The 24,167-nt window shown below is 38.6% G+C and overlaps 1 protein-coding gene across 2 annotated transcripts in view; it reads right to left on the reverse strand.

Moving 5' to 3' along the window:
• The window catches only part of unc5db (unc-5 netrin receptor Db), a 330,197-nt gene extending 311,707 nt beyond the window's left edge, over positions 1 to 18,490 (reverse strand). For both annotated transcript variants that reach the window (XM_057831103.1, XM_057831101.1), the window contains exon 1: positions 18,187 to 18,490. In XM_057831103.1, the coding sequence (XP_057687086.1) occupies positions 18,187 to 18,271 (85 nt within the window). In that variant the 5' untranslated portion in view covers positions 18,272 to 18,490. The remainder of the gene's footprint in view (positions 1 to 18,186) is intronic.
• Positions 18,491 to 24,167: the final 5,677 nt, after the last annotated feature.

A 24,167-nucleotide genomic window follows, 5' to 3' on the forward strand; every position in this document is an offset into this window, starting at 1 on the left:
TTCCTGAAAAAGATTTTGTTTCTTCTGTGCGGTATTAACATTGTTGTCTTTTACTTATGACGCATGGTCTATTGTTTTTAGTTGTGATTTCTTAAAAAGTATTTTTGAATTTCAGAGTAAACATCGCGTTTAAATGGGTGTACTTGATCTATTTATATATACTGTATTCTCTCTGTTATTGTAAATTGGTTTTTTTTTTAAATTGGGGGGGGCGCAATAATATCGCATATCGCAATAATTTATCACATAAATTATCGCACACTAAAATTTGTTATCGCGACAGGCCTAAGCACCAGTATTATACTATTTCACTGAAGGTATTTTGTGACCCCAAGTTGAAGGTTCTCTCCATACTCACAACTGATAGAGTACCCCTGACCTGTATGTGAGTGATGGTAAAAGCATTTTAGTGTTGGGAGGTGATTTTTCTTACTTAGCAGGGGCTCTTTGGCTTGTAACCCCAAAATGGATTTTACATGCCCCGAGTTGAGAGGGGGTATTGTGAGAAAAGCTTTCATTCAGTGTCCGTCCCTCTGGTGAGAACTCAACATTAAACTGCAAATCTTGAACACCAATAAAAGTGTTCTTACTCGGGCTTTGCATTATTCTACTGTTATTCCGTTTTTGTCAGTGCACAAGGGACATTTATACACAGGACCTGCACATCTTAGACTTAAAGTGCCTACGACGGGATAAAAAAAATTCTTAAATAGCATTATTATGTGACCTAGAATCATATTTTGAGATGATTTGACTATATACAACAATTTGGCAAAGCGCAGATGACGAGAAATGAGTCTTTTAATCCGTTTGGCCACGTCTACCATTATAGGACTCTAGCGTCCCCAACAGGAGGATGACATCGGCAGGGTCATGGTTTCATGTGGTTTAGAATTCAGCCCATTGAGGGGGAATTATTCAGAACGAGGAAATGCGACGAAGAGAGCTGCAAAATGTCATTGTTTCAGTCTCTCTGCTCCAATATTTTTACAGGATATTCCCCAGGTATTTTCCCCCAATTGCTAAATAAATGGTATGGTTATGACAAATAAAAGTCTTGTGCTAAATGGTATATGAAATATTAAAAATGCACTTATTCAGTAAGACAAGGCAAAATTATTCCATATTGGTCAAAACTGTCCACTTTTTGCAACTCCCAAACTTATATTTTACGCCACTGGAGTAAGTCCGGCTTTTGTCATTTCCCTGCCACGGCTTCGGAAAGCGTAAACAAACCAGAGGCGTGACAGCTTGCCGACATCCTAACCCAAACCGAGTGATGTTTCAAAGTCTTATTCTCAGCTTTGGAAACGAAAAATCACACAAAACTACCTAGGATCATGTCACACGGCAGCGGGGTCGTCGACTGTTTTCGCCAACTGGGAACCCGCCCGGCGGCGAGCAAGTTACAGCTCGTCGGAGTCGTTCCCCTGCTGCGGGCAGGAGAGCTCGTTTGCCAGGGAAGCAGCTGGACAAACCGACCGACGTCGGAGGAGCGCGTAGCTGCCAAATGGTCAACACGAATATGGCGTAAAATAATGCTTTACTCAACGGCGAAGACGTAAACAGTGAGAGAGCGGCGAGCAGTTGCTGTGCTGCTAACATAGCAGGATGTGTCTGAGGAGAACTTTTCAACATGTCCGTCCATGATCAAACGTAATTAAATAGTCCTTTATCTAAAGAAAGTTTGTAGTGTTTATTTTGTAATCGCTGTATTCGCAGCCAATAAGCCGAGTATAGCGTTCTCCGGGCGGGCACGCGAAGGACCGAGGCACCTCCATATTAAAGCGAGTGTCATGATCCTAGTATTTCACATAATACAAAATACGATGTTTACTCACTTCCTCGTAAGTCCAATGGTCCCACAGTAGTAGGACTAGTTTTGGCCATTATCAGCTGTGAATGGGACCCTTTTGAAACCCAAAAAGGCTCACACGCCTCTCCCTGGTGCAGCAAAAATTTTCTGCAGCAAATTTGGCTGGCGTGATGCGAAAAATAAACAAGTTAATCTGCAAAATCAGCTGAATCCGCAGTCCATCTGCATGCTATAAAGCAATGCTGTATAGTGAGATGCTGACCCGGGTGACGTAACATTTGCATTCCTCCTCAAAACAGGAAGTTATTCATTTTCATGGCGCGGGATTGAAAAAATTGAAGGAATAAAACGATCGCTTCCACACACATCCAAGCGGTCCATTTCATTCAAGAGCATAAAATACCGCTTGAAATATGAAATAAACATGCTTTTTGGTGTCATATGCACTTTAAGTTCTGCAAGTGTCAAACGACAGCTCCTCAAATGAAGAAGCAGCCTCAAAAACGGCTGCTAAAGAATGTGAGAAAAGATAAAATGTTTCTCACCTGAAAACATGTTTCTTTTAGGCTATAACTTCTGCTCAAGATAAAACTTGAGAGTGTCAATCGTTTATTTTAACATCATAAACTGTGAGAAAATTGACAATATCAGACAATGAGACCCATCCAAGAGGTTACTAAACAAGCAACAGCTTGAAGACAATGATCCATTGCACGACATATTGTTTCATAACTGCTGTAAATTCTAACTACAGCATGGGCAGTTTAAAAAAATCAAACACAAAAGTAACAAAGAGCCATTTTCCTTGGTTGGTGTGTGGGCACAAACCATAGCAAATCAGTAAAAGAGCCCGCTTTGCCCACAAGGTTGAGATGAGTAAACATCAGTTTCCAAAGAAGGGAAAGCAATCCACTGTAGTGCTGACCCTGAAGAACTTTGAGATTGTATCAAAAGCCAAGAGGACTTTCAACAGAGAGATTTTCAAGCATAAAAAGAAAGCAGTGGGAGTTCGCCTCGGGCACATAAAGAACTGATGAGTTACAAAAGCTCCCCACCAAGACAAAGCAAAGTGGTGTATAATTCAAATATATACTAAATACTGTACAGAAAGCAGTCAAGGACTACATTATGTCAGAGAAGTAGGAATATGCTGCGAATGGCCAAAAGCTATTTGGATCAGAAGAGCATGATGAAATTTTCAATCATTTTTCACCTAAAAATGTGACAGCCGATAGCTGCAGCGGTTACTTCTTTTTCCCGTTCGAAGCTCCATCTTGAAATACGCTGAAGCCCACCACCAACACCGTAACCTAACACCTGATATCTCTGCTGTAGTGACAGGCTCTGAATAGCTTCTCCCCAGTTTCACAGTGGCAGTGACTTTTGAAAAGCTAATTCTGATTATTTGTCAATCCACATTGATGCTTTAAGTGAGTAATGTTATATAAGAGACATAGCTGTTCAAGTGTGAGAAGACTGTCTAATTCAAACAGACCATAAGAAAGAAAGGCAGTTAACAAAGTGCCCTTGAGCGGGAATTCAAAGATAGGAGCTTCCTAAAATATTGAAATAAAAGTGTGATGTGCAGCATGTTAACGCATTTATACACGGTAGTCAAATATGAGCAACTGTTAACAACCCTGGTGGACATGATTGGTGGCTTCTGTCAAGGCGCACTGGTGCCAAATTTAAGATTACAGGTCTCATAAATAGCTTTCCTTGCCGACTTTCTTTGCTGTTTGTCATGTTTAATTAGAAATTAAAAATAATATTAATAACTCATTAATCAACACTGTGACATGACGGTGACGGGGATTATAAAACATGAGATTTTACTTCCATTTGAAAACCTCAACTATCTATTTCAGAGTACGACTAATATGATAATGCTAATTAGAGCTGAAACGAATACTCGAGCAACTCGAGTTTAAAAACTGATCCGAGTGATTTTATTCACCTCGAGTAATCGTTTCTGTTGAGGTGGTTGCAGCTCAACGTTGCATTCGTAGGAAGAATTGACGGAGAATAAGTTGTCTTTTAGCCAAAACTCGGCGTATTTAATTTCCATTGACATGCGGATACATCCTCTCTCATTGGTGTCTTCACAGGCAATCCCACAAATCAAAGTAATAAAAGTCAAACACAAAGAAGTAATAAATGTAGCACTTTAGACAATTAAGTCCCATCCTGCCATCTTGTGGCGAAAAGATAATACATTAACATTATTTCAACATCAACTGAGGACACATTTATGAATACAAAACATTTCCTCCACCATTTCTCTCAACAGTTTCATTTTGACAGCTCTAAGCATCACGTTTTGCCCGGACTACTTTTAATGCGGGACAATGCGCTGATTTTACGTGCGTAGAGGAAGAAGCAATTTAATAAAAATAAAATTTAAAAAAACTTACTGCAGCCGACAGCCCCTACAAACGATGCCGACGTTGCTAAAAACTAGCTCGTATGATGCTACGGTGGTAGCAGGTAGCGTCTGAACATCTTAAAGCAGTAGACTTCTAAGCGCTAATAAAGAAGATTAACGTTACTGTCACTCGCTCACGTAACGTTAGCCCTGCGAAGGGCTAGGTTTCTATTAATTATGACCACTGTCGATGCGTGGCTAACGTGTCTTACATACAGGCTTTATTTAATCTGTGAAAACAGCGCTGCAGAGTGATGAGGGTGTAAAATAAAAACTTAATAATGCTAATTGTCAATTTTAGCTCAGTAGTCATTGCTGGATAAAACACCAAGTAGCACTGGTTCCTAATGTGCTCCAATACAGCTGGTATCATATATTTATTTTGAACACTGCAAAAACTCAAAATCCTATCAGGACTTACAGTTTAGACTAACTTAAAACTTAACTAGAACTTAAAATAGCTTGACACAAATGGAAATTCAATTGAAACACGTGGGAAAAACACCTAACTTTTAAGTGATGTGTGTTATCAAGCGTAATGGCATTTTTAGGTAAGAAATATTTATATTAGGGCTGTCAAAATTATCATGTTAATGGGCGGTAATTACATTTTTTTTAATGAATCACATTAAAATATTTGACGCAATCAACGCACATGCCCAGCTCAGATTAAAATGACAGCAGTGTAATGTACGCTTGTTACTTGTTTTTTGTTGTTTGGCGCTTTCTGCTGGCACTTGGGTCTAAATGATTTTATGGGTTTGGGGAGTGAGCATGGTGTAATGACATCAACAATGGTGAGCTACTAGTTTATTTTTTGATTGAAAATCTTAAAATTTTAATAAAACGAAAACATTAAGAGGGGTTTTAATATAAAATTTCTATAACTTGTACTAACATTTATCTTTTAAGAACTACAAGTTTTTCTATCCATGGATCGCTTAAAGAGAATGTTAATAAAGTTAATGCCATCTTGTTGGTCTATTGTTATAATAAACAAATACAGTACTTATGTACCGTATGTTGAATGTATATATCCGTCTTGTGTCTTATCTTTTCATTCCAACAATAATTTACAGAAAAATATGGCATCTTTTATAGATGGTTTGAATTGCGATTAATTATGATTAATTATTTTTTAAGCTGTAATTAACTTGATTAAAAATATTAATCGTTTGACAGCCCTAATTTATTTTATTTTTTTTTACATCTGAGATGCAATTGTTGGGTGTTTTCAACAATGTACATTGAAAATAAAGACAGTTGCCACGTTTACATGGAGCCAAATATTCCAATTACAATCGGAATATTTGTTCAAACCGAATAAATGTGTTCCATATAAACACCTCCTTCGGAATGAACAGGCCCAAACCGAATGGAATTTCATTCCGTTTCACAGGGGTGGAATATTCCTTTTCCCAAACCGATTAGAAGTAAAATTATATCATGTAAACAGGGAAGCGGAATGGTGTCTGGTTGCGTTCTTTCTGCACATGCTCCGTACTGACGTGGTGACGTCACTTGGTGACGTAAGTAACGTCACATGCAACATGGCTTCCAAGCACACGCACAGCGCACCCACACAACTTTTTAAATGAACGGCGTATCATTCTGAAGTTTTGTTTCCACTCGAAAAGTTAAAACAGCAGCTGATCTGACGATCGATCTCCATGTTTTGCAACGTGACGCTTTGTTTTGATTAATCTGCGCATGTCAGACGGCAGTTGTCAAACGTCCTTTCGGAATAAAGGCAGACACATGTAAACGCTGGATCGGAATAGATGAAGTGACATGTAAACAGCTGATCTGAAATTTCCATTCGGAATGATTTGAATTGGTATGAATAAAAGTCAGCATGTAAACGTGGCTATTGATTGACTGAAAATGGTTCAATATTAGATGAAATGTCTTCTTTTCTCATGTATATTTTTAATTGCTCTTCACCTAAAAATATATGTTTTATCCGATTACTCGATTAATCGATAGAATTTTCAGTCGATTACTAAAATATTCGATTGCTGCAGCCTTAATGCTAATTAGAGATGTCCCGATCCGATATTTGGATCGGATCGGATGCCGATATGGGCAAAAAAATGCGCATCGGTATCGGATCGGCCGACACGGGAAAAATTCCGATCTAGACTTCCGATCCAGTTTTTTTTCCCCCTGAGTCCGGTCTGGGTTTTACAGCACACCGATTTACATAATCCATTCCAGTTTTTGCTTCGGTTTCCCTAAAATCCGGCCCGTATTTTACGGCACACATTCAACACACTACATTACCGTCTCCCAGTTTACCGAGAGACTTTATCGGTAAAAATGTCAGCTGTGTGGGATCATTTCACCTTAAAGGACGACAAAGACGAAGAGGCAGAGTGCAACATATGCCACAATAAAGTCAAGCGTGGTGGTAAAGCTGTAAGAAGTTTTAATACAACCAACCTAATCAAGCATTTAGCGAAATACCACCACAAACAATATAAGGCGTATGTTGAGAAAACTGAAGACAAAAAGAAATGTCCCACGCAACTAACACTGGCAGAAACTTTTGCTATGCGTGACAAACTGGCACCCGACAGTCCCAAAGCCCAGGGAATAACAAGAGTCATTGCCGAGGAGTTCATTCTGAATGAAAAGCCATTATCTCTCGTGAGTAAAGACGCATCATCCAACACTTAGAACCACGGTACAGAATGCCCAGCCATCATTACATCCTTGAGTGATTCGGCCGTGGAAGATTCGAGAACTATTCACAAACATCCAAATTCCGATTTTTGAAATATGTCAAGTATAGCGGAACTAATACACAGCGCGGTCTTCGGGACGCAATGAGAAATGGGCCGCATTGCGTCCCGAGAGTAAACAGCATTCTTGTCATAGACGCGGGTAATGCCAATGCTCAACTCATGGCTTTAGCTCAACTCATGCCGCTGGATAAAAAACACAAGAATACCTGACTGCTGCTGATAGCCGCTACAAACTACGTCAACATCGTTTTACTATAGATAATAGATATCATATGTATATAGAACTAGATTCAGGATGACAGACTCTATGGCGTATGCAACATTGAAGTATGGAAAACTAAACGGCCGCCATCTTAAAGCAGGAGACTTCCCTAGTAGGCTGTTGTGAACCTTCCACGCGAGCCTAATTAACTTTTTACCTAAAATACTCCTAAATCGGCAAAATCTTGACTTGAATCTATCTTCAAAACAGTTTTAAGACTTTCACATGTCGAAAGTAGACAGAAGGGAAATTATGGAATAACAGGAGCAATTTTAACAACTTTAACAGCTGATTCGCAAAATTAAATGAACTGAATGTAGTTTAAAGCTGCTGATACAGGATGGGGACTTGAGTGTTTTATTTACTGTTTTAAAATGTTAACTTTATACTGAAATAGTCATTTATTTAAACCTGAGAGGCTTTTTATACAATTATTGTAACTAATGCACGAAACATTAAAAGCATCTAATAGCTTGGGGGGGGGGGGGGGGGGGGGGTTTCCACTGAGGTTGTTTGTGTGTTTTGCTTTTTTAAGACAGTTTACAATATTATTTGCACGTTTTACTGACTGACTATGCCATTTCTGTTTGTTATTTATAATGTTTTGTGTTTGTCATTGAATAAACAGGTCAGTTTCTTATTACCAACCGGTGTGTGTTATTCAAACTCACCTAATTCAGCTGGCTAGTCGTTATCAAGAGTAGGAAAACTCTTTTCAACATGAGTCTGACATCTAAGTAAGGAGGCTAAATAACTTTAAACTTTAACACATGCTCAGATAGGCCGGTATCGGCCAGTATCGGTATCGGATCTGAAGTGCAAAACAATATCGGTATCGGATCGGAAGTGCAAAAACCTGGATCGGGACATCCCTAATGCTAATATAAGTGGGACATCCATCACCTACATCATACGATAATAATTAGCTGATAGAAGATGTTTGACAAGCGCTAACATGATTTTTGCCTTTCCATAATTTAAGCTTAGACTACCAAAACTGCGTAAATAACTGAAGTAAATAACTAAAGTCCCTGCACACACATGCTATCATTAACCCTCATTATTATTCTGCTGAATTAAATGGGAGTCATTAAAAAAGTATTAATGTAATATATATGTTTATCTCTGTAACTGTTGACGGTATTTGAGAACCGCACTGCGAAATACTTTGAGTCAATTCAACAAATTGATTTAGATACATCAATAGAACATATTAAAAATACCTCATAGTAAGATGGCATGCAGTACTATATACAATTCCTACAATACTGATAATGGTACTGTTGACTTTTGAATTTTTTTCTTTTTTAAAGCAAGGCTTGATGTCTCAAAACAAAACAAAAAACAAAAGTAAAAATACATTTTAAAATTAAAAAAAAAAAAAAAAATTTGCCTGGAATTGTACCTCATATCTCAGGTAGGCACTTTCAAATTACAGTATGTGCACCCAAAAGCTAACAGGTACTCCAAAAGGTTTTCCCCTCTGACCATTGACTTCATAAACAATCAACCATTAATTCCATAAGTGCCAATCTGTCAATTTTTCAAAACAATTCGGTTTGTCCTGATCAGTATTCCATCCTACTTTCACTTTTTATTGCATAGCAACTGCATCAGTTGCAATATTGTCACTGTACCCCAGTGCTACACTGCAGATCCTTTTTTATTATTGGACAAAACTCTTCATCCCTTGCACAGCTGCCATAGTTGCAGTACTTCAAATCTTACATACGTGTTTTGACCTGAATGTAAATTTGTTCTAGTGGTAATAAAGTAGTTGGAACTGATAAAAAAATAAAGACTTGATAAACATGAAATTTAGTGTATGGAAAGAGCAGGGAAGAGTGGGATCTCATTATTCTTGCTCAGACTAAAACATAGATTAATTGATTGAAGGTTCCTCAAATGTTTGTCTGACTCTTTGGATGATGCAGCCTCAAACGCATAGAATTTCAATTTAGGCTCATCATGGGAGATGTGTTAATTGTAGAGCAGCATTGAAATTCATATTTTCAGAAAAACAAAACTTGAAATATATTGACTATAGACAACAAATACAATTTTTGAGCATACAGTAGTTTTGCCCGCCTAATTTCATTGCCATAACACTTTAAATTTGGGATGAATCTCAATTCAGGCTTCACTATGTGGGGCATGCATGCTCTCCCTCTGCTTATTTTCCAAGTACTCCTTGCAAGTGGCCTTTATTTGACTAACAGCAACCAGAAAATCTGCTAAGTGAACCACTACATTACCAATAATTTCCAATTGTATGAACAGCTGTCTTAAGGAAAGACATCTGATTTTGTTTAATACTTTATAGATTGGTGACTTTTTTAATATTGTGAAATACTGTTATTTTATTTGCTTCTGCTTTATTTTGTGTGCAAGATACATTTTTGAAAACATCGACCTGCTTTGAAATTATGTTAGTCCATCTTGTGAGAAAAGTGCAAGTACAGCAAGGCCAAACATAAAGACAAGGTGACATAGATCTGGCCAGCTTTCTAATGATTAGTAGAGCTGACTTCAGCTAGACCTGTGCGCACAAACACTAAAAGATTTCTTTATTATTGCACTGAGAAGGTAAAAGAGCCCACCACAATATATGACCAAACTCAAACGTGAAACCATACGGCTCTTTAATGAACGCAAACCAAAATAAGTGACTATGAATGCATTGTGGAACAATATTGTATTGGCATAGGCTGATGACACAAATAGCTTTGTTTTCTCACATGAATACAGTGGAAATTAATACGCAGTCATTCAAAGAATCTGTCATGCAGCCCGTGTGGGATCTTTTTTCGCTCAATGACTGTGTCTGCCCAAATGGTCGTCTTTATTTATTTGCCTTGTGATTGACTGGTAAAAATCCACGGAGTATGGTTGTGAATTTTCCCATTCATCCAGGTCATTTAATTTTCAGGGCATGAGCTTTTTTTGCATGAACTGATTAAATCTGCTCAGATGAGAAAATATGTCTTCTAAAACCACAAGAAAAGTCAATTTGCGGTCCAGGGTCTATAGTTCTTCCAGCGACAGTGGCAATACAATACATCTTTTATGGATATTTCGTGCTGCGCCAAACAACAAAATTGCCTCAAATAATCCCTTGCTTGTAGATATGCGAATAGTGAAAAATATGGAAAGGAGCACAAGCTAAGCAAACGATGAAGCCGATTGGTTTAAAAAAAAAAAAAAAAAACTTACTGACAGGTATTATGCAAACAACAAATCCAGAAATTAACCACATCAACCGCAAATACTGTATATATCATATTTATACATCTAAATTACTGTATAACCATCATAATAAACCTATTGTTAACAGACAGTTTCATTTAAACTCAAGCAAGCATATTATGCAATAACCACAAGATTCTTAAATATTTGTAAAAACGGAAAAATTGCTCATGGTAAATCCTTTTGCACTCTGTTGTACCACTGTATGTCAACCTATGGTCACAAATAGCACAGGCCAATGACTAACATCTACCCGCTGGTGAGGCCATGAGTCCTTCTACATAGGGCGAGACACAGCAAGCTGGAACTGGAGCTGGACAGTCCATTCATCACAAGTGGTCCTGAAGCACTGTTCTGTCCCAGTGGGTGTACTAGTGCACCATAGATGAAGGGAGGACATGGTTTGAACAGCTATCCCAAGGCCATGAGACTCGGTATAGGAATAGCAGGGAGCCATTTTGGTTGGCATACTGTGCATCAAGGATAATGTATACGAGTGATCTACTTAATAGACATGGTGTGTGTATGATGAATCAATACACAAATGATTGCTGCTCAAAGCTCACGTGCCAAAATAAAAAGGTAAATTGAATTAAAACAAATGTTTTGCATACGTAACTAGGCATGTGCCGGAATGAGATTCTGACGGCATGATAACCTTAAACAAAAATATGAAGATTTCACGGTATCACAGTATCGCAATTAAAGCTCTAAAATATGTTACTTTGAGATATCTGGGTTTAAAAAAAAAAAAAAATCAATTGAACAGGATTTTTATTTTTCAAAACATATTAGCATATTGGAACATAGGTATAATGTTAAAATAGATTTTTAAAAAATAACAAAAAAGTAACTTGAAACATTCTAAATAAAATTAAAATAAATGCATTCCTTTAGGTGAGCCTAAACCTACAGCACAACATTATTACCATCAGAACAAAAATAATAAAATTATTTTCCATAAAAAGCACGTATGTATGACTCGTATGCTGTTTACATTCTACACACACTCTTTTTCTCACGCAGTTGCCAGAGAGAGAAAAAACACATGTTTTATCACAGTTAGACACACTAAACACGCTGGAGTTTACTGACGTGGGAAACGTTCATGATAGTGTTAACTAACCTCTAATTTTGTATGAATGCGAAATCATATTGGAGGGCTTGCCTCCTCGGGAGCTACCCTCCGCAAACATGTTTTACATGTCGGTTGGCCTTCCTCCTCTAAGCCGCGGCTGTCTCTAACTTTTCTGTAGCCGAAGTATTCCCAAACTAGCTATTTCGTTTTCTTTGATGGGGGGAAAAGTTCAGGAGTTTCACCTCCTCCAGCCATCGTGCAGCAGAGTTGACTAACTCACACTGAGCAACAACAGTGTGGGAGGGATTTCTCCCTGCATTTTTGGGACATAAAAAAATAGTTAATACCTTAGGGACGGTATGACAGAGAGTTTTTGCGGTTTTGAAACCGTGACGTTTTCATACCACGGTATACTTTGAAACTGGTAATCGGCACATGTCTATACGTAACCAGATTCCACTTATTTTTATGTTACAAATAGAATACAGTAAAAGGGAGTACTAAAGAAATTTAAAATGTCCTTTACTTGATATTGGTCTGAAAAAGATTGCATTTCAAAGACATGTTCTTTGATAAGAATATTGAATTATCACTGGCTTAATAAGAGATGGACCCTTACATTTCTAGTGCACACTTACATATGTGCTATCAAATAATCTGCACATTGTGAAAATGCAAAAATGTGTGTTTATTAGTATGCATGTATCTGTAGGCACACTTGCTCACAGGCCTTATGGCAGTGAGAAAGTGGGGTTAGAGGGCTGCCTATGATAAACTGTCCTAATAAAATACAGCATCTGGCGCATTTGTCAGTAACTACAGATATGAAGCAGTTCAAGCTTGTGTAATCATGCAGTGCCCCCATTTGATTCATGGAAAAGGCTCAATTACTGTGGGAAAACACATATTAGTGATGCTTTTTACTCAAACTGTTCTGCTTGTGCTGTTGTTTGAGAGTAACAGCTCCACTGAGAACTAAAAAATGTTATTAATTATAGTCCCTAGAAATGGGTTATGTAGAGCACAAGTAAGGATCTCTTATATGTGGAGACATATTCTTTATTTATTACTATAGAGCGAATATCATTGAAATACTGATTAATCTATTTATTTGAAAAAGAAAACTGTATACATTTGACCAAAAACAGACATAAGGCTAAAAAAGCAGTTTCTGTTCGTATAACTGATTTTTAAATAAACTACTGTATTTTAAGACAAAAGAATTGTTGTGTTTGATAGAACAATATGTCTAGATGCTGTTATAGCAGTTTCATCGCGCAACATTCCCCCAGACAATTTTTAATTTGTCCATTTTACCCCTGAGACCCTCGTTTATGGACACATTGCAACTGCTTTTCTTTCAACCCAGCCATAAAAACAAGGTAAGTAATAACATTTACTATTTAAATTTTCTATCATATTTAGCTTAGAATCATTAATTGATGTCTAATATTCAGTTTAGAAAAGAAAAATGACTTCATAAAGATATACACTCGTGTGTTTTTAACTTTTAAAGAAATCACGTCATAATGAAAAAATTGCATTTGTAAATAGGGAACAGATATTTACCTCATAACTATTGCTTTATTGGATTTTTTTTTTGTTACTGTCGAATTTTCCTGAAATTTTAGATAAATAATCGAGCCAAAGAATTAAAACAAAAACTTTAAAAAATTATTTTTAAAAAAAAAAAAAAAAAACCTCAACCACTCGTTGTGTCCACAATTTTTGTCTCGCACTACATGCAAAATAACAGTTTTGCAAAAAGAAAATTTCCACACCAACTTTCAAGTAACATCTGTTGGATACAAAAAAATGCCGTCTTTATTTGGAAATCATGTTTTTGAATAGGCGAATGTCGCTCATTGAGGCCGGGAAAATCCCGTATTTCTTACTGAGTGAGCTGGGACCTCGCTAAGCTAAGCTAAGACAACAGGTTAATTTTCAGCACTACACTGACACAAGACACCAACCTTCCTTTGTGAAGTACTTTGTCACATTCTGTTGGCCTTTTCTATCCATCTTCTGTTTGGCTTTCATTTCTTTCCTCTTTTGAAAACCCGATTTTTGTTTTGAAAACATTTCTGCAGTACCGCGCTCCGCGCACTCCGAGTCATTGTTGTAAATGCGCACCGCTGCTCCCGGTCTGATCGAAGGAAGGGCAACCATTTAATGAAAATAAGGGGCTTGGGGGTGTTGGCTGGCAATACATATGCTCTCTGGGTGTTTACTTTTTGCCAAAAACAAAACAAGAAAAAGAAACCCTTCGTTTTATTCCTATTAAAATTATAATGATTAATATTTAAATTTGCAAACGATTACCTAATGTTCTAATTTTCTTTGTGGGCACCCGTCAGGGCATGGGCCCTTAGAATCAGTATCACTTTTCACCCCTATACGGCGCCCCTGATAGCAGACATCCATTTTAAATACCTTAAAGCCACTATGTCAAAAGACAAAAATACCGGTAATCACCACAGGTAAGTGTTGACTAAATTGGTGCTCTAACGACTGAAATTGATTAAACCAATCATTGAAGTATAAAGGATACAGACTTAATTGGCAAAGAGCTTTAACATCGCATAGACTTGCACTAACTCAAAGACTGTACAAGTCCAGAACCCTAATGACAGCGTTGCCACTTTACAACAAACCCACTATAAATGAGAGGACTATGATTACAATCATTATTACTGTATATCATTTCTGAATGGATGACCATTTGGTTTAATTTAAATGTAAATCTGGGCACTGAACTGTGCACATTGTCACAAATGGCAGCATGATGATGATGATTCATCTTGCCAACAGTATGGAAATCATATGAACCCTTTCACTTTCTATTTTACTATAATGGAAAATAATTGATCAACTCTCTTTTTGTGTTTATTGAAGCTGAAAATGCTTGATTTTTTTTTTCTAATACCATTTGAAACTGAAAGGGGAAAAAATGAAAACCAACAATATGTTGTTGTGTATTCCAAATAAATTATATCAGAACATTCAAAGTAGAATGTGATGTTTATTCTTCACTTTAGTAAGACCTGACACCATAATAAACAATGCATTTTTTTTAATTGTTGTGAAAATGTTCACCAATTCCACACGGCAACTGTTTTTAATCACTATGTGCGGTTCAACCGAGTATAACATATTTGGAATACCCTGCAAAGCATCACTGCCAGTTACTAGTAATTTGAATAATCCGTAATCAAATATGAACTCATCCATAGCCCTTCTACCTTAATGTCTTCTTACTCTGTACACAATACTAAGCTTTCACTAAATAAAACATGCATGGACCAACATTCAACCACCAAATATCCACCTCCAAAAACATCAAATCATGTGACCTGTATCGACTGCGCTTTTCTGACCAAACTTGCAGCAAGCCATTAGAAAGCCTTTCCCTGTTTCCTCGTGTTACACAGGAGGAGACCCCTTGCATGCAAACATCACCATTGATCTTTAAGAGCTTGTGGAGACGAGCTGTGCAAGTCCCATTACGGCTATGCTGCTGTGTTCTTTGTTCAGAAAATGTTTGTGTGACACCTGTTGTTCAGAGAGGGGAGGCATGAAAATGGCATATTGTTATTATTGTGACCAAAATAAATGATTACGCTTATCAACATGATCACAATATTGAGAGGGACACAGGTGTCAATCTGTGCTCTTCCTTCAGTGTCGTGAATAAATGCTACATAGACTCATCCTTACTCGTGTAAAATATGGAGTCATTTATTTTAATAATTTGTCAGCAGTTGCCATATTTGGGCAAATCTTTCATACCTTTAAAACTCTAGGGGTGAACATATTGCTTTATTTATTAAGTACTGTATGTGTCTGAATACAAATAGCTCAAGGTTGCCTTTAAATGCAACCCTTTTTAAACAATGATTTCAGTGCCTGTTCTGTTCGAGACAGCATGTTTAGAGCTGATATTGATTTTCATACAAGGCGAAAGTGAAACATTCACAGCAGCACTATTGCGTTGGGCTCATATTTCTTTCACAATTCCCCAGTGCCAAAAAAAAAAAAAAAAAAACGGTTTAATGACTACAGTGATACGGAGTTGTGATAGCTTGATGATAAATGATCAACTCGGCTGCTGCTAGATGACCCCTGCCTTAAGTTGTGTCCTGTTGTTTCAACAAATAAAAGTATCAAACTGGGACAAATAAAGGGCGTCAAGACAGTCCAGTGCTTGGATTAATGTGTGGGTAATCAATACAGGATCTTGTACCTTGGGCTTATAGTACTGATTATTGGTCATCAGAGTACTTTTTTTCAGTCACTGGAAGATACATGCAACATCTTTCTTGTAATTGACAGACCAAATGTTTGTGTAGACTTCCTAGTTCATTTTGTTTCTGTTCTTCAAGGATCAGTGAGCCCCTCCCCAAAAGGTCATCCAAATCCACGACATTACGTTCACTGCTTTTCAGAGATGAGCTCCTAAGAAACTTGAGTACTCTTCTTTTTTCTCCTTCAAAGATTAAGTCTTTCCAAAATAAGTGTAAAGGTTAATCATAGTCTCATTCCGTAAAACCGTGTCCCCAATTGTTTAAACTGTGCGTTTTCTTATTTGCAAACTCCAGTCTGACGTCTGTATTTATATTGACAATGGGTGATTTGGATCTTCTCGTCCACTAGCTAGTCTTTTGGTAGCATCTGCAATTGTGTTCGTGTTCTAAACAATTATTCTTCCCTACTGGATGTAATGCAACTAACAATGGTATTGAGTGTGTGTTAGTTTGTGCAGTAGTTGTTTAGTTCTTGCTCAAAGCCTTCCAAATGGATGTACTGGTGATGGAAATGTTTGTGCAAAGGATCTGATTGATGTTCTGTCTTCAATTAAGAATTGCTTTGTTCGTAACTGTAGAAAGCTGCATGTGTTCATGTTAGTAGAACCTCCAATATGTACAAAAAATCTCCACTATAAAAGGACAAATCTGGCAGTGGAAAATTCTGCAAGATCAAAGAATATTTGATTTACCGATTCAAGAGGAAACAATCTGGCAGCAAAATGCAGCTGACAGTCCAGTACTTTATCCAACAAGAACAACAGATAGAAAAAAAGATCTTTGTTTGAACCTGAGTAGCATTTTCAGCCCAGAAGTCAATACATAGAAAATATCAAATGTTGATATTGCTCATCTTTTTAGTCAAATCATACTTTTTCAGCTGACACCCGGGGTGAAAGAAATGGGAAAAGTGATGACTTTGACAGCGAAGAAAACATTGGCAAATTGGCTTGGGTTGAAAGCAAACAGCCAACCATCAATTACACTAACATATAAACGGAGATTCATAATTTCCTGATAGTTACATTATTTAAATGTAGATATAATAAAATACATCTGAACGAAAGAACCTGTATATACTGCAGACAGGAATATTGAAGATAATAAACCTCATTTAAAAGGAAAAAAGATGGACATTAATACAACTGGAACTCAAAGCTATAGTAGATGTGGATAACATGCTTTTGTGAAAATTTCACTGTCTTATTTAGACACTGCGTGGCCAATTAATAGCATTCCCGCAAAAAATAAATAAATAAATAAAATCCAGAACTAGCAAAGTTCTGCTGAATACTGGTTTTGCTCATACAGGAACCAGTACCGGTAAATGTCTTCATGTTAGTAGAACCTCCTATATGTATTGAAATAATCTCCACTATAAAAGCCCAAATCTGGCAGTGGAAAATTCTGCACTATCAAAGAATATTTGATTTACCGATGCAAGAGGAAACAATCGGGAAGCATGCAGCTGCCAGTCCAGCACTTTATCTAACAAGAAAAGCAGATAGGTTCAAACAAAGATCTTTTTTTCCGAGTAGCTTTTTTGGTCCAGAAGTAAATACATAGAAAATATCAAATGTTGACATTGCTCATCTTTTTAGTCAAATCATACTTTTTTCAGATAGCAGCCGGGGTGAAGGAACTGGGAAAAGTGATTACTTTGACAGGGATGAAAACAGTGGCAAATTGCCATGGGTTGAAAGCAAACAGCCAACCATCAATTAACCTCAAATATAACCGGAGATTCATAATTTCCTGATAGTTACATTATTTAAATGTAGATTTAAAAAGTAAAATACATCTGAATGAAAGAACCTGTATACACTGCAGACAGGAATATTGAAGATAATAAACCTCTTTTAAAAGGGAAAAAAAAAAAGGTGGAAATTAATGCATCTGGAATTCAAAGCTATAGTAGAATGTGGATAACATGCGTTTTGGAGAACTTGTCTTATTTAGATACGGCATGGCCAATCAATAGCATTCATGAAAAAATAAATAAATACAATTCAGTACTGTACTAGCAAGATTCTGCTGAAAACTGGTTTTACTCGTACAGGAACCAGTAAATGTTGGATTTCGTAGCAGAGGTAACCATAGCCTCTTCTGCGCACCGAGAAACAAACTTAACTGATACAAAAAGCCCGAGTTGGAAAATTTTCTCTCCTTTGTTAAACAGTATATGGAGCATCCCACGTCGCAACATATTTTGCTCAAATGTTGCGGTGCGTAACCACGTACAGGAATGGCTCATTCAAAACAGTCACCAAAAGTGCTTGTATCAAGTACCACGAGAAATTCTGCTTACCTTTGGAGATGGCAGATGACGTGCAACAAACAAAAAGTAGAAGACCCGTCGTGCAAACGAAGCATCTTCTCTTCAGCGCACCCATACCGACGCGTAGTGGTCCTCAAGTAAGGGAGACTGACTGTTTGCAGGATCACTGCTCCCCACTCTTGCCGCCTCTTCCGTGGTGGACCAGTCCAGACACGGCAAGTTCCGTCTGCAACGCCGGCAAGTATAGCGATTGTAGTTCTTTGAGGAAGGAGGTGAGCTTGAGGGTTGAACAGCTGAGTGAAAGAGAAAAAGCATCTTCTCTTCTTTTCGGCTGCGTGTTTGAGCGTTTGAGCGAGTTCCTCCCCTAAACAGGCTTAACCATGCCGGAACCAGCCTCACGCTTAACCAATGGCAACTAAGGGAGACAGAGAGGAGGAGACTACGACAAGTGGACCTAATCAATAACTCATCTCAGCGGGGAGAAGTCTGAGGAGGCTGTTCACAATACATCGTTTGGGAAATGTGACTCAGCAATGGCTAATTAATGCATAATACAAATGAAAAAAGTTTATTAGAGTGATCCCTCGTTTTTCGCGATAAATTGGGACCAGAACCCACCGAGATAAGTGAAAAACCCCGTAGTAGAACCCCCCCACCCCTCAAATTTTGTTTTTTTGTTTTTGTGTTCAATGTATTTATTCAGATTTAGCATTGGAAAGAGATGCATATAAGACATGTTTAATTTAAAAAATAATTAAGATTTGTTTTTTTTTTTAAAAACATATATTTATATATATCAATAAATGGCTTTTAACTCATTCACTCCCAGCCATTTTCACTGGTGCAACCCCCTTCGCTTCCAGTTTTACTGGATTTTGACTGATTTTGCAAGGCCCACAGAAAATTCTATTCTTGTGCTATAGACCCTACTCACATGACGTCACAACCACGCCTCCGCGCCATATTGTCCGTCAACTCGTCGTGTTGACGCATTACCGCTACGTAAATTCCTCCTATTATGGCGTGTTTTTCTGCACGTTAACATTAATAATCAAAATAGTGAAGGCGTGTGTGGCGGTTGGTTGAAATAACAGAGAAGATAGACGGAGAGACTTGAAGTACTACCGTATTCCGAGAGACGCGGAGAGGAGAGCGAGATGGACTGCTGCAATTTGACGAGAAAACTGGGCTCCAAACGATTACCACGGATTATGTAGTAGTCATTTTATATCTGGTAAGATGCAATTAATATATATTTAGAGGGTTTTGGGCTGACAGCCACAATTAAGATCATTGCGAGGCTAATCGCCGACAACATACAGTTTCAAATTCAAGATGCTTATTTCTTCCATCATCATTACATTTTGAATAATATTTAGCTGGTACCAAGTGAAAGAAGCTGGCCTCGTCTACGGATCATCAGTTAAACAGGTGTGTCCAAACCTTTTGCAAAGGGGGCCAGATTTGGTGTGGTAAAAATGCGGGGGGCTACCTTGGCTGATTTACATAGAACAATATATTTAAACAAATTTTAGCAAGCCCTGTGTGTCACATTTGCTTTATTTTTTTTTTTTTATTCATAATTTCAACAGTCTCGTCTTTGTGGCATTCTCTTTCGACACTCGGGCTCTTGCGAAATACTGCTGCTGTGAAATTAAACTAGCTTCAAGTTGCTATAATTTCTCGCTGCATATCTTCCCTGTAATGTTGTCGTACATGTCAGCGTGTCTTGTTCGGTAATATCATTATCGCGTCACATCGAAGTCTTTGAAAACAGCGACTGTCTCTTTGCAAATGAGGCAGACACAGTTGTTGCGTGTTTTATTGAAGAAATAGTCCAATATCCACCTATCCTTGAAGCATCGGCCATCGCAGTCAACTTTTTTTTTTTTTATTGATTGTCGCCATTTTAGAAAATTGGAAGGAAAGGGTCACACGGGGTAATGTTGCTTAGAGTGCTGCTCTTAAAGTTTTTCAAACTTTCATGAGAATAGGCTGATTTTTTGTGGACAAGATAGTTGTAGATATCAGGGTAGCAGATGTCAGGCAGAGAGGGCGAAGACAGCGGGTCGAAAAATATCAATTTAGGCATCAAATATGGATCTGGCGAATGGATAGACTGAAGCTTTTCCACATAACGCCTTTTATGCAGTGAGTTTACAGCGTCTGAAAGCACCGGGGCTTCCATGAATTGCACTATAAATTGCACGACAAATTGAAACCATTGAGAATACGGATAAACAATGACGGACAATATGGCGGCCGGATACAGCGACACGTCATTCTGTGACGTTGGTGAGTAGGGTATATATAAACATGCAACCCACCAAAAGAAAGATTAGACTCTCTTCTTTCAGCAGGATAAAAAAAAGTTAGTTCATATCTTTATCCATTCTTTAGAAATCAGTATTAGAAAATGGATTAGTTTCAGCAATTTTCTAATTTCTGATGAAAAAACAGAAATTGAGCTTTTTGTAAAAGCATACATTTCAAACATAACTTTGACTTTAACACAGCTATTTTTTGCTTTTGTGACATCCCAAACATCTGAATAATGTTTTCCTTTTACAAAATAACAAACAACAAGACAAATAGAGCTTTTGATAGCAAAGTAACAATTTATTTGCACATGGCTGGACTGTTGGGCTGGGAGATGGCGCTGTTGTGGCCGCCACGGCTGTCTCGGTGAACGGGATGGGCTTTTCCCTCGTCACCGCCTCTAGTGTCTCATCAAGATGGATTTTTTTGAGTCTTTGTTTTGTGGTGACCACTGCCTCGTGGTGGAGCCTGGGGGACTTGTGTGGGGCTTGTTGTGTTCCTGAGGGGGGAACTGGTTTGGCCGTGTGCGTTTCTGGCTGAGTCGTGGGACACTGGAGGGTGTGGGGGGATGCGAGCGGGCTCTGCTCGGCGAGCAGCACGGACTCAACGGCATCGTCCGTTGCACTGGTGGTCCCGGTCATTCTGCCTGGTCGTCCAACGCCTGGCATCCAGGGCGTCCTCCCGGTTTTTCTGCACAGTAGTCCACCGCCTGGCATCCTGGACGTCCTCCTGGTCGCCGCACTTGGTCATTCGTCGCCTGGCGTCCCGGACGTCCTCCCGATCGTCCTGCCCGTCCATTCGGTCGTCTTCCAAATATATATATTTATATTTATATATGGCTGGCGGAAAACACAGACAAGGCTGACAAGGCAGTTTCTGCTCTTGCACCCCCCTCTTTAAAATAAACTGCTGTATTTTGAGCCAAACGAACTGTTGGGTTTGATAGAACAATATGTCTATATGCTGCCATAGCAGATTCATGACGCATTAAGCCCTTGAACTATTTTTAATTAGTCCGTTTTACTCTGGAGACCCCTTTTTACAGACTTCGCGCAACCGCTTTTGTTTCAACCCAGCCATAAAAAGAAGGTAATTATATTTTTTTATTTTGAAATGTCTGTCATTTTTAGCTTAGAATCATTATTTAATGTCTAATATTTAGCTTAAAAGATAAAAACGACAGTAAAAAAAATTTCACTCGCATATCTTAAACTTTCAAACAAATTACATCACAATGAAAAAAAATTGTGTCTGTAAATAAGTCATGGATATCTACCTCATAACTATTGCTTACTTTTACTTTTTTCTTTTACTGTCGCATGTTCCCCAATATTTTAGATCATAAATAATCGATCCAAACAAAGAAAATTTTTTTTTTTAAAAAGTTAAAAAGGGTAAATATATGAAAAAGAAAATCTCGACTACTCCTTGATGTCTGCAATTTCTGCATCGCGACCCTTGTTATATTATCATGTTCACCCATATAATTCCCCCCAAAATCCGGCTGTGGCCATTCACAGCTGTGTCTTGACAAGAGTCGGAGATTTGTTGATGCACTGAAAAGCTGGACCAACAAATCACGCCCCTGACATGTAAAAAAAAAAAAAAAAAAATTTGGAAATTTGCGGTATCTGGGGAGCAAGCAGCCAGGATCAAACTGTATTTCAACATGCCGAAAAGACAGTTGCATATACTGTCTTTTTTCAAAAAGAAGGAAGATCGTTCAAAACGAGTCAGAAAAGCAACAACCGGCAATGAGGGCAGCTGCAGAAATCATGCAAACGAGAAAGAACCGGGCGCAGCAGGATGCTAGCGCCACAGCAGCTAGCCAGGTTCACGGACAGCTAGCCAAGCTGGGGCAGGAGACTGCTACCGTGGCAGCAGCTAGTCAGGTTCAGCGCCACCCGGAGTGGGGGCTAGCAACAGCACCATCAGTCAGCCAGGCGGACCACCAACAGCCGGAGCAACAGGCCAGTACCCTGGCGTCAGCTAGCCCGGTAGAGCAGCTGGAACAAAAGGTGGAAACCGTGACATCAGCTCGCTGAAAGGAAGATTCATAAGGAGAGGAGAGCGCACTGAGCAAAGAAAAATGTGGAACATCCAGCGACATGTCAGGGATGCGTGATGTTTTCAGCACCATTTTCTGCGTATGTTGCGGGACCTGTGCCAGTCTCATCATCCCTGCGCCATCACATGTACTTTGCAGTCCGGCACCTTATGATTTACAAATTAAGCACTGTTTTCATATATACTAGTATATACTGTACAGTAAGCCCTCATTTTTCGTGGTTAATGGGGACCAGAACCCGCCGCGATAAGTGAAAAACCACAAAGTAGCGACATACATACATACATACACACACTATATACAGTGCCTTGCAAAAGTATTTGGCCCCCTTGAACCTTGCAACCTTTCGCCACATTTCAGGCTTCAAACATAAATTTTTTGTCAAGAATCAACAACAAGTGGGACACAATCGTGAAGTGGAACAAAATTTATTGGATAATTTAAACTTTTTTAACAAATAAAAAACTGAAAAGTGGGGCGTGCAATATTATTTGGCCCCCTTGCGTTAATACTTTGTAGCGCCACCTTTTGCTCCAATTACAGCTGCAAGTCGCCTGGGGTATGTTTCTATCAGTTTTGCACATCGAGAGACTGACATTCTTGCCCGTTCTTCCTTGCAAAACAGCTCGAGCTCAGTGAGGTTGGATGGAGAGTGTTTGTGAACAGCAGTCTTCAGCTCTTTCCACAGATTCTCGATTGGATTCAGGTCTGGACTTTGACTTGGCCATTCTAACACCTGGATACGTTTATTTTTGAACCATTCCATTGTAGATTTTGCTTTATGTTTTGGATCATTGTCCTGTTGGAAGATAAATCTCCGTCCCAGTCTCAGGTCTTGTGCAGATATCAACAGGTTTTCTTCCAGAATGTTCCTGTATTTGTCTGCATCCATCTTCCCGTCAATTTTAACCATCTTCCCTGTCCCTGCTGAAGAAAAGCAGGCCCAAACCATGATGCTGCCACCACCATGTTTGACAGTGGGGATGGTGTGTTCAGGGTGATGAGCTGTGTTGCTTTTACGCCAAACATATCGTTTTGCATTGTGGCCAAAATGTTCAATTTTGGTTTCATCTGACCAGAGCACCTTCTTCCACATGTTTGGTGTGTCTCCCAGGTGGCTTGTGGCAAACTTTAAACGAGACTTTTTATGGATATCTTTGAGAAATGGCTTTCTTCTTGCCACTCTTCCATAAAGGCCAGATTTGTGCAGTGTACGACTGATTGTTGTCCTATGGACAGACTCTCCCACCTCAGCTGTAGATCTCTGCAGTTCATCCAGAGTGATCATGGGCCTCTTGGCTGCATCTCTGATCAGTTTTCTCCTTGTTTGAGAAGAAAGTTTGGAAGGACGGCCGGGTCTTGGTAGATTTGCAGTGGACTGATGCTCCTTCCATTTCAATATGATGGCTTGCACAGTGCTCCTTGAGATGTTTAAAGCTTGGGAAATCTTTTTGTATCCAAATCCTGCTTTAAACCTCTCCACAACAGTATCTCGGACCTGCCTGGTGTGTTCCTTGGTTTTCATAATGCTCTCTGCACTTTAAACAGAACCCTGAGACTATCACAGAGCAGGTGCATTTATACGGAGACTTGATTACACACAGGTGGATTCTATTTATCATCA

Source organism: Corythoichthys intestinalis, chromosome 3 (assembly GCF_030265065.1).
Source record: "Corythoichthys intestinalis isolate RoL2023-P3 chromosome 3, ASM3026506v1, whole genome shotgun sequence".
NCBI classification, from domain to species: Eukaryota; Metazoa; Chordata; class Actinopteri; order Syngnathiformes; family Syngnathidae; genus Corythoichthys; species Corythoichthys intestinalis.